Source organism: Setaria italica, chromosome I, assembly GCF_000263155.2.
Source record: "Setaria italica strain Yugu1 chromosome I, Setaria_italica_v2.0, whole genome shotgun sequence".
NCBI lineage: Eukaryota > Viridiplantae > Streptophyta > Magnoliopsida > Poales > Poaceae > Setaria > Setaria italica.
Window position 1 is genome coordinate 4,770,845 of NC_028450.1, and position 9,981 is coordinate 4,780,825.

At 46.3% G+C, this 9,981-nt stretch overlaps 1 protein-coding gene across 2 annotated transcripts; it reads right to left on the reverse strand.

Annotated features, from left to right (window-relative positions):
- Nucleotides 1–2,192: 2,192 nt before the first annotated feature.
- LOC101778281 (copper-transporting ATPase HMA4) lies at nt 2,193–7,674 on the reverse strand. 2 transcript variants are annotated; one of them, XM_004951511.4, is made up of 9 exons: nt 7,292–7,674; nt 6,460–6,713; nt 5,334–6,079; nt 4,769–5,240; nt 4,519–4,686; nt 3,819–4,073; nt 3,568–3,690; nt 2,970–3,455; nt 2,193–2,883 (listed from the first exon to the last, which is right to left on the reverse strand). In XM_004951511.4, the coding sequence occupies exons 2-9, from the start codon at nt 6,709–6,711 to the stop codon at nt 2,461–2,463; spliced, it is 2,925 nt and encodes a 974-aa protein (XP_004951568.1). In that variant the 5' UTR covers nt 6,712–6,713; nt 7,292–7,674; the 3' UTR covers nt 2,193–2,460. The 2 variants fall into 2 exon arrangements, with proteins under 2 accessions (XP_004951568.1, XP_004951567.1); XM_004951510.4 differs by having other exon boundaries at nt 7,228–7,674.
- Between the last annotated feature and the right edge of the window lie 2,307 nt (nt 7,675–9,981).

Sequence of the window (9,981 nt, forward strand, 5' to 3'; positions counted from 1 at the left end):
TAAATCGCACAATGTTGAGTTGGCCCGCACGCGCCAGCGCGCTCCCTAGCGCGCGACGGGAGCAGGAGCGGCCGAGGGGCCCACCGCCCACTAAGTATCCTGTTTTTTTCTCTTTTCCATTTTTTTCTCTTTCAATTATTTTTTCAACCCAATTTATACTAAGTAAATATTGTTATGTGTGTAAATTATATGCATAAATTGCTTAATAACATTTTCGTAAAAGTTATGACTAATGTCATGTGTATAAGTTGTGTATATTATGAATCTGCGTTACTAATTTTGTTGTTAGGAAAAAATTATACGCATAAATCATGGGTATAAGTTATAATTTCAAAAAAATGAAAATTTAAAGTTGTCCTTTTAGAAATTGTGCGTATAAGTTCTCCATGTTGTGCCAAAAAGTTATCTCATAAAAAGATGTTAGTATAAAATTATGCATCTAAAAATGGAAAGTTGCGGGAATTGGAACTTTTTAAAAATGGAAAGTTCGGGGAAGAGGAGAGTTGGAAAGTTCGGGGAAGAGGAGAGTTGGTGGGAAATCGATGGCTGCAAGAGCTGCTAGCGTACGCGCTAATTAGGTTCTGTTTGGTTCCACCTCCTAAAATCTTTAGGAGCTAAAAAGTGACTAAAATCTGTCTAAAGAACCAAACACATCTCCTAAAAGCTCCTAAAATTTTAGGAGGCTCCAAAAGTTTTAGGAGCTCCACCCCATCCTGAAACCTCCTAAAGTTCATCCTAGACCCCCACTACCCCTATTGCCCTGCCCCCTCTCTCTCTCTCTTACCCCTATTGCCCTACCCCCTCTCTCTCTTACCCCTATTGACCTGCCCCCCCTCTCTCTCCCACCCTCCCTCCCGCCCAGCCGCCTGCCACCATTCCGCCCGCTGCCGCCGCACTTCCACCTGGCCCCCGCTGCACTTCCGCCCTGCTCTTGCCGCCCGCCACTTCCGACGGCTCCCGCTGCCCAGACAAAGGAGATAGGGAAGCTTCAACTCTTTGGAGGCGACGCTCACCCTCGATGTGGAGGTCCTTGGAGGCGACGCCGACAGCGGCGGAAAAGGTCGGGTTGGCGGCCCCGGCGGCGGCGAGCGACTGGAGGCTGGAAGAAGACCCTGTGCTTCCCCAACCCGGCACCGCTCCATCCACCACACCGGCTGTCCCGTACGACCGGAACCCGAGGGAGGCAAGCGCCTAGGCAGCGGGCGGCGGAGTCCTAGAGAGGCCCCACCGCCGCCAACTCGGCGACCGCAAAGCCTCCGACGGGCCACTTCGGCGGTGACGGGGGAGAGGGCAGAGTCGGCAGGTCCCCTGCGAGAGCGGCTGCTAGCGGCGGCGCGCAACAGGCCGCCCATCGAGCGGTGGCGGCACGACCGGGAGCACGCAGATCCGCCGCTCGATCCGCCGCCAGTGGAGGACTCAGCCACGGCCGGATCTGACTCCGGATGCCGATCCCGCCGCTGCCGCCCCGCGCGCAGGGGCCCGCCTGCCACGGCGCAGGGCAAGGACAGGTGGAGGTAGCTGGGCAGGCGAGGTAGGTTTGGGCAGCGGTGATTTGGAAATGGCAGGGCAGGGACGGTGGATTTGGCCGGCGGGTGGGAGGAGCTCGTTCGGTTCTTGTGCCGGAGGAAGATGAAAGACACAGAGAGGGAGAAGAGAGCAGGGGTAGCAGGGGTAGGGGAAGAAGGGCATCGTAATCCGGAGCTTTTAGAAGGTTGCCTAAAGCTTTTAGAAGCTAAAATTATTTTTAGGAGCTTTTAGAAGGCTGCCTAAAACTAGAAGCTAAAATTATTTTTAGGAGCTTTTAGAAAGCTGCCTAAAAATTTTAGGAGCTAAAATTTTAGAAGCCTGGAACCAAACAGGCCGCATGCTCCTAAAATTTTAGAAGCCTGGAACCAAACAGGCCGCATAAATTAGGAGCTAAAATTTTAGTAGCCTAGAACCAAACAGGCCGCATAAAAAAATTTTAAAAATTTTAGGAGCTAAAATTTTAGAAGCCTGGAACCAAACAGGCCACATAAATTAGGAGCTAAAATAGTAGCCTAGAACCAAACAGGCCGCATAAAAATTTTAGTTAGAACCAAACAGGCCGCATAAATTTTAGGAGCTAAAATTTTAGAAGCCTGTAGCCTGTAACCAAACAGGCCCTTAGTCCCTCCTGTTAAACCGTATGCTGACAGAACGTGCAGTTGACATTTGCCTGAATTCCGTTTCACATATATTCATCAGCGAATAGCATATAAGCATGTCTTGAATTATTGGACAATCAATCAGTCAAACTGTTCCAAAGGTGAAAACAATGGCAGGAAACTACTTTCTGTACACAAATCAATCAGGATCGGAGAACCACATCTGCAAACAGGACGTTTGCAATGAGCAATACTTCTTGGTCACTTGGTGTGCCAATGTTGGCTCTGGCGCCAACAAGTTCTCGTTAGTACAGCGAGACCGAGGGATCAGTCCTCAGACCAAATCCGAGCCGTCCGTGGGCCTGGGCGCGTCTTCCACGTGCAGGGGCTTCTTGTAGAGCTGGAGGAGCAGCGAGGAGCAGACGACGCTCACCGACGATGCGGCCATGCAGGCACCAGCGAGCCAGGGGGGAAGCCGGATGCCCGTGAACGGGAACAGGACGCCGGCCGCGACGGGCATGCCCAGGACGTTGTAGCCCAGGGCCCAGACGTAGTTCAGCCGGATCCTGGAGAGGGTCTTGCGCGAGAGATCGATGGCGGTAATCACGTCCTCGAGGCTGCTCTTCATGAGGACGATGTCGGCAGCCTCGATGGCCACATCCGTGCCAGCGCCGATCGCCATGCCCACATCTGCTGCCGCCAGGGCTGGCGAGTCGTTTATCCCGTCACCAACCATTGCCACCGTCAACCCTTGCATCTATGAACAAAATAATGTAAGCAAGAGTACTAACAGTAAGTGCAATGCCAGAAGTAATCCCAGCACAAAAGGAGAGGAGATTGTACCTGCAAGTCCTTGATCTTTTCTGCTTTTCCAACTGGATCGATCTCAGCAAACACCTGGCTGATCCCGACTTCCTTTGCTATGGATTTAGCTGTAGCCCAATTATCACCTGTCACCATGATACTGGATATGCCCATAGAATTAAGGTACGAAATGACATGGCCTGCCTCAGGTTTCAGAGGATCTGACACGGCAAGAGCCCCGCAAATAATCTTGTCGATAGCAACAAGAACACAGGTCCTAGCAAGCTCTTCCGTTTCAGACATGTATGCCTCCACCTCAGGGCTCAGTGGAATTTCAAATTCTTGCATGAGCCTTTTGTTGCCAACCAAAACCAGCTTGCCTTCGACATTGGCACTGACCCCTGCACCTGGATGCACCTCAAAGTCCCTTGATTCCATCATGTGATCACTGTGAGATCCATATTGTTCCCTGAGCTTCTTTGTGTGCTCAACAATAGCTTTTGATAAAGGATGCTCACTGTTTGCCTGGCAAAGGTAGAGGCACATTAGAGACAGGTCTAAATGTCTAATATATCAGGGAACTCACAGTTCAGTATAACATTTATGCAGGAAGATATCTTGTGGTTTAGAAACCAACCTCAGCACCAGCAGCCAAATCACATAGTTCTAGAAGCGGTATCTTCGAGAAGATCTTAGTTTGAACGACAGAAGGTTTGCCAACAGTCAGTGTTCCAGTTTTGTCAAATATGATAGCTTTAATCTGCAGAAGATAAATTTAAAAAATGAGAGATTAGTTTATTTCAGTATCCCAAGTTTGAAAAGCAGAGTTCATTTGAAAAGGAAATAATGTGCTTCTTGCACTACAGTCTTCAGGAAAAGAAACCATGCCTTATGAGCTTTCTCTAGTGCATTTCCACCCTTAATGAGAACACCTTGAGAAGCACCTTTCCCAGTGGCAACCATAACAGCAGTTGGTGTAGCGAGTCCCAAAGCGCATGGGCATGCAACAACTAGGACAGAAATTCCAAACTGCAGAGCAAGCTCAAAACTATCCATGCCCTTTGGAATCCATTGTGCAGGGTAGAGGTGAAATTGTCCAGGTATGAACCAGCCGAGCCATGTAAGAAATGCAACCACCACCACCTTAAAATGAGAAGGGACAATATGAGGCAAAAATAAAGTTATAAAGATAGCCTCATAGGAGGCATATATCAGAACATCTGCATGTCCAACTTCCCATAACTAACCCAATATGCATCAGTTATTGCTGGAAACTGGTCAGACACAGAGCAGGAATGAACCAGCTCATTAACCGAACAGGAAAAAAAGTCTCCACCGGTTTACAAAATAAAATGGCTATGCAGTACCCTCTAGACAGTTTCCAGCTGAACTCTGGCCAAGTATCGGACGGCTACTCATATTTATCATGTTCAGAACTTTAATATGGTAAATTCACTGTGGTGATCCGATTATGAAACACTGCGCAGGTAGGATGATCTGGCTATGCATGTTCCAATTTTGAATGAGAAAAAAATTGTTAAAGCATAACAGGGAAGAAATTTGCAGGAGAAAGCAACAGGTAACTTACAGTTGGAACAAAAAACCGTGAAATCTTGTCTGCTAACTTCTGCACTGGAGCTCTTGCAAGTTGAGCAGCTTCAACCAACTGCACTATTTGCGACAAAGCTGTTTCTGACCCGACATGGGTGGCCTTAACAATTATGCAACCGTTATCGTTTACAGTACCACCAATAACCTGTTAAAAACAAATAAAAGCATCAGAATAAATAGATTATACACAAACCCATAAAATACAATCGCATTCCAAAAATCTTTACCCTGTCTCCAGGTTTCTTTGCAATAGGCCTTGCTTCCCCAGTTATCATACTTTCATTGACATGGCTTTGACCTTTGATGACAACACCATCAACAGGGACTTTTGTGCCAGGCACAATCTTGATGACATCATTTCTTTGAAGTAGCTGAGTGCTGATCTCTGTTTCTGAAATGACATTTCCGTCCTTGTCAAAAGAAAGAAGACAAGCTGTTTCTGGTGCAAGCTCTGTCAATTTTGACAATGCATCTGATGTCTTTCCTTTTGCCACCACCTCCAGATATTTTCCCAGCAATATAAAAGATACCAACATAGCACTTGTTTCAAAAAAGTCCTGTCCTTCAAATGAGGCTGATGTTAGTGCTTTCAGAACAATATACACAGAATAGAAGTAGGCAGCATTGGTTCCCAAAGCAACCAGCACATCCATGTTTGAGTATCCTCGTTTCAGTGCATGATAGGCTCCAATGTAAAATCTGCAGGTAAGATAAATCACAGAAAGTTACAATGTGTAATTCAATTTAGGAATTGATAAACCTATCATAGTTGCTGGAGACTTGAGAGTGTACCTCCAACCAACAATAAACTGAACTGGGGAACATAGCAACCACCGTAGTAGCATGCCTATCGTCATGTTGTTGCAGATCCTATAAGACAACCAATCCCCATAAGGAGAAATCATAGGAAGAACCATGGAGAACAGGAACACAGGAACCGAAAACAGGCAGCTCCAGAGAAATTGGTTCCTGTAATTCCTAATTTCGTGATTGCGCTCTGCTTCTCTTTGCTTCGGTGGTGAGTGCAAGGTAGCATTAAAGCATTTAGGGGGCTGTGCAGCATTCTGAATGCACTGAATAAGTAACCTTGGACCAGTGATATCAGGGTCATATGCGACTTTTATCGTCTGCTGTACTGTGTCCCATTCAACATGGTTCGCCCCTTCTGCAGTTTCCAGTGCTGTTTGAATGAGTTTGGTGTCTTCTGGAGAACTCAAACCCTCAAGCTTTAGATGCACCTTGTTCACATCGTCACCAGAACTAATGAGATCAGCCCCAAATCCAGCATCTTCAACAGCCTCAATTATAAGATCACGACTAGTGACATTTGGATCATAGTGGACTTTAGCTTCCTCTAGAGCAAGACCCACTGCAGCCTTTTTAACTCCAGGTACCATTTGAAGTGCTCGTTCAACAGATTCAGAACAGCTTGTACAAGCCATTCCTTTTATCCGAAGCCTGCAAACAGCAATTTCTTGTTCATGAAGTTCATCTACCTCAAAGTTGAGCTCCTCAATAGCCTCCTTTATGGTTCTTGCCTGGAGAATAAGAATTGCAACTTAGAAAAATATGGCAAAATAACACCCTCATGCGCAACATACTTTATCATTACTTCATGATTTATGAATTAATGAATTTGTGCAGTGCACACAAATGGATCGGGAATTACTACAGAATAAATTGGTATGGAGAGATGTATCCTTTTTCATCTACCTTACCAATTCATTTGTGCATACAATTTCAAACAATCTTCCTGGCATAAAGAACACAAATACAGCAATGTGTACAAGGTGTCTTCATGATTTAGCTTGTTGTCATCAACAGACTGGCCCACACAATTAAAAGCATTTCATGCTACACTAAAGGGGTAATAAAAAGGAGCAATGATAGCAAGGCCATGAGCTCATGACAATCTTACATCTGTTTCCTCCGGCCTGTACTGAACCACAGCCTGGCCCTGAAGAGGGGAGACCTGGATGCTCTCCACCCCTTTCAAGCCCGCCACAACAGTCTCTATCGACACGGCACAGGAAGCGCAGGAGATGCCGCGGACACTGAACATGATCTTCCCTGTCTTCCTCTCCTTCCTTGGAGATGCACCGGCAGGAGAAGCTCCAGAAGACGCCGGGAGTAGCGGCTCCTTGAGGTGGCTCCCTCCATTCTGCTCCATGCCTGTCCCAGGAACACCAAAGATCAAACAAATTAAATGTCTGTACAGGCTTAGTAGTAACTGAATACAACCACTGTTAATTCACTAGCTCAGCAGCAGTATCTGCATTGCAACTACAGCTTGCTCCATGAGCAAAGTGCAGGCAACAGCACACCTCAATTATCTGGGCAGTTAAAGCTTAAAGGTCACGCTGAATTACTAATTCAGAAACCATATTTTTACCAGCCGAATCATCGTGCCATGATGGTAAAGATGGAACGACAGCATCAGAGCCAATCATTTATTAAGCCACAAGCCCAGGAAAAAGACACACTCAACAACCTCTGACGCACGGAACAACGTACGACACCGCGACAGCGAGAGTTTCCCCCAATTAAATTTTCAAAACAGAAAGCAAATAGAGGAACACCAGAAACGGCGGGTTCGTGCGCGCCGTTGCTAACGAGAAACCCGCGCACCAATCGCCGATCGAGAGGGGACGGGAGAATCCAGGGGAGGGGGAAAACAAACACAAACCTCTGAACTCTGATCAATCAATCCAGCCGGGAACGGGGACGCGGCGGCGGGGGCGGGCGCTCACCTCGGTCCCCGGCCTCGACGACGAGCTCAAGCGCCCCGCCTCCTCTTCGGGCTCCACTGCGCGCGCGGCGGTGGCGGTGGCGGTAGCGGGTGGCGGCGCCTGCGCGGGCGGAGGGGGGTTTTTGAGGCGGAGGAGGAGGAGGGGTGGCTGCCTCGTCGGGCGGCGTAGTAGTAGACTAAGAAGGCCACGCGGAGGGGCGGCGTGAAACGGGCCGCCTGGGCCTGGCGGTGGTGGTGCGGCGCGGAGCGGGGCGTGGGCGTGGGGGTGGAGACGACGAGGTCGCTCGCGTGCGGCGGGTTCGTTTATATTTCGTGGGGAATTTGGTGCGAATTTGGAAGGGAATGCGACGGTTTTTGTCCCATTCCTTTTGAAAATTCGGACGAGTTTGATTTGATTTTGGATTCCCTCGCCCCCTTCCTTTCCTCAATTCCTCCCCCACTACCTAGTGCGGCCGCCCGGTGCGCGCTCGCTTTCTCCGCTCAATTTTTTGGCCTCTTTTTGCTCCCGTGGTTCTAGAGTTCTCCACGCGTGCTCCAAACGTGTGCAACCAAATGGGCCGCAAATTTCGCGTGAACCGATTCAATTCTCGTGGCAATGGATCGTCGAATTGGGACGTCATGAATTTAATACTCGTGATGGGTTTTTAAATTCAAACTTGTTCGGAGCCAGTTTTGACTTTTGAACCATCTGCGCGTCGCGTTCGTTCTGGTGCCGCAGGCCAAACACTTTGCCCAAAAGAATTCTTGACTGTGACTTGGATTCCGACATCTAACAACATTTATTGTATGTTTTCTAAGAGAGTATATTGAAGCTGACATTAGGTTGAACAGGCTGCGCATCTGACCCATCTGACCCTATATGTTTTTGTTAGAGGTGCATAATCTAGGAGTAAGAAAAGGAAATGAGACGACTTTGCCGGTTGTTGCCGTGGTATCTAAACATTAGCGATATAAATTTTGTGGTAAAATCCTTGCAGAAATAATGTGCTTTGTGCGTGGCAACTTCACGAGGGTCGAGTAGGAATGGGGCATGCATGGAGACCCTTTTTCAGCAAACTACTCATGAATACAAATGAGTAGGTATACTCACCTTAGCTCTACCAATACCTTTGAAAGTACTCGAGGGATGCCGAATATTATTGTTGATGTTGATGGGCACGTTCCTCGCTGGACGAATAGTTAGTTTTAAAAATACGAACAGGAGTCAGAACCTCGAACCCGAATAAGTATATTCCGCCGCAAGAAACCCAAGGTCAATTCACGTGCGCTATGGTCTCTTGCCATTCCAATGGTTCTTTGTTTTGCGTTCCGTTGCAGACAAGTAGCTCACGCTTGCCATGTTGAGATTAACGGCTTTCGAGGCTGAGGGAACCTATGTGAAAATGATTCACTTCCTCTTATCACAATACTAACTTATTCAGGCTCGTCCGGAGTTGAACTTCTTTGAAGTTGACTATTGATGTGTAAGGCTTTCTTTTTACATGTAAAATATGTAAGGTTATAGATAGATCAACGACATAAGGTTGCGTTACAAGAAAAATAATAGTGCGATTTGAATTGAAAATGAATTTCAAATGAGCGAGTAATAGTCATTTAAATAACAAACACGTAATATAATGGTCAAATGAACAACTGTCATTTTTTACGCACACGTGACGCCGCTGCGTGCTTGCTTGGTCTGGCCGGGGCCCCCCTACAGGCCTACAGCCTTCCCTGAAAAAAGAATTACCATTTTTTTCCCGATCGTGCCCGTACGTTGCTACGAGCTACAAAATATTAATATCACAATATGTGGGAGCATCCAACGGGACAATAATACTATGAAAATAAGAACAAATATTACATTACTTTAGTCACATCATTATTTACTTTAGATGCATATATTTTTTTCGTTACTACGAAAATACACGGTACAGGAGGAAGACATGACAAGAGGAACAGGTTAGATTTTCAAAAGTTATTTCATTAATAAATTGAATTGTACACCTTGGATATACATATTTTGTCACTGCAATCAACTAAATAGGAACAGTATATTCTACTGTACAACATACAACATGATCCAGTGTGATGTTCCTTTACTTGATTGCATCTTCAGTTTCATCAATAAAAAAATGAAGACCCGCTTGTTCCATTGAGAGACCAAACCAGGCAACAGAAGGTGATTAGCAAAATCTTCTTGCTTCTTTAATTGCTTAATCTTCTACCCTCAGTAGCTGATGACTTGACCTCCAACAGCTGCAAGTTTCATATGTATATATGTTCATTATGAAAGGGTAATCGGAGCAGGGGATGCACCTGAATATTTCCCTATGGCTTAGAGGAAGCATCTTCCGCAGATAAAATATTCCGGTCCTAGCTCTGAGTCAATGCGCTGCTAATAGAATTGAAATGATTTTGCACACTCCCATGCCTCCTGAAGATATATCTATACGTTGCAGAACAACCCAAGTTAACCTGGCTAAAGTGTACTCAACATCGCCTTAAATATGAATAGACACTTTAATCGAATAAAATAGCAGTATGTCGGGTTTCACCCGATGCAACCACGAGTTTCAGATCGAAACAAAGCATATTCACACGAAGACGAATCCAGAGATTACAACAATCCAGATAAATTATTACTGGTCTCACATTAAGTTATTACAACTCAAGAGTTCAAATGCATAAAGTAGTGTTCATAGTTCAAAG

Excerpts from the sequence above, each read along its gene's own strand:
- LOC101778281 (XM_004951511.4), bottom strand. The coding sequence starts at position 6,711 with ATGGAGCAGAATGGAGGGAGCCACCTCAAGGAGCCGCTACTCCCGGCG. Across the intron at positions 4,074-4,518 it reads CACGGTTTTTTGTTCCAACT|GTGGTGGTGGTTGCATTTCT; the intron begins GTAAGTTACCTG and ends TCTCATTTTAAG. Across the intron at positions 3,456-3,567 it reads ATTTGGCTGCTGGTGCTGAG|GCAAACAGTGAGCATCCTTT; the intron begins GTTGGTTTCTAA and ends TACCTTTGCCAG.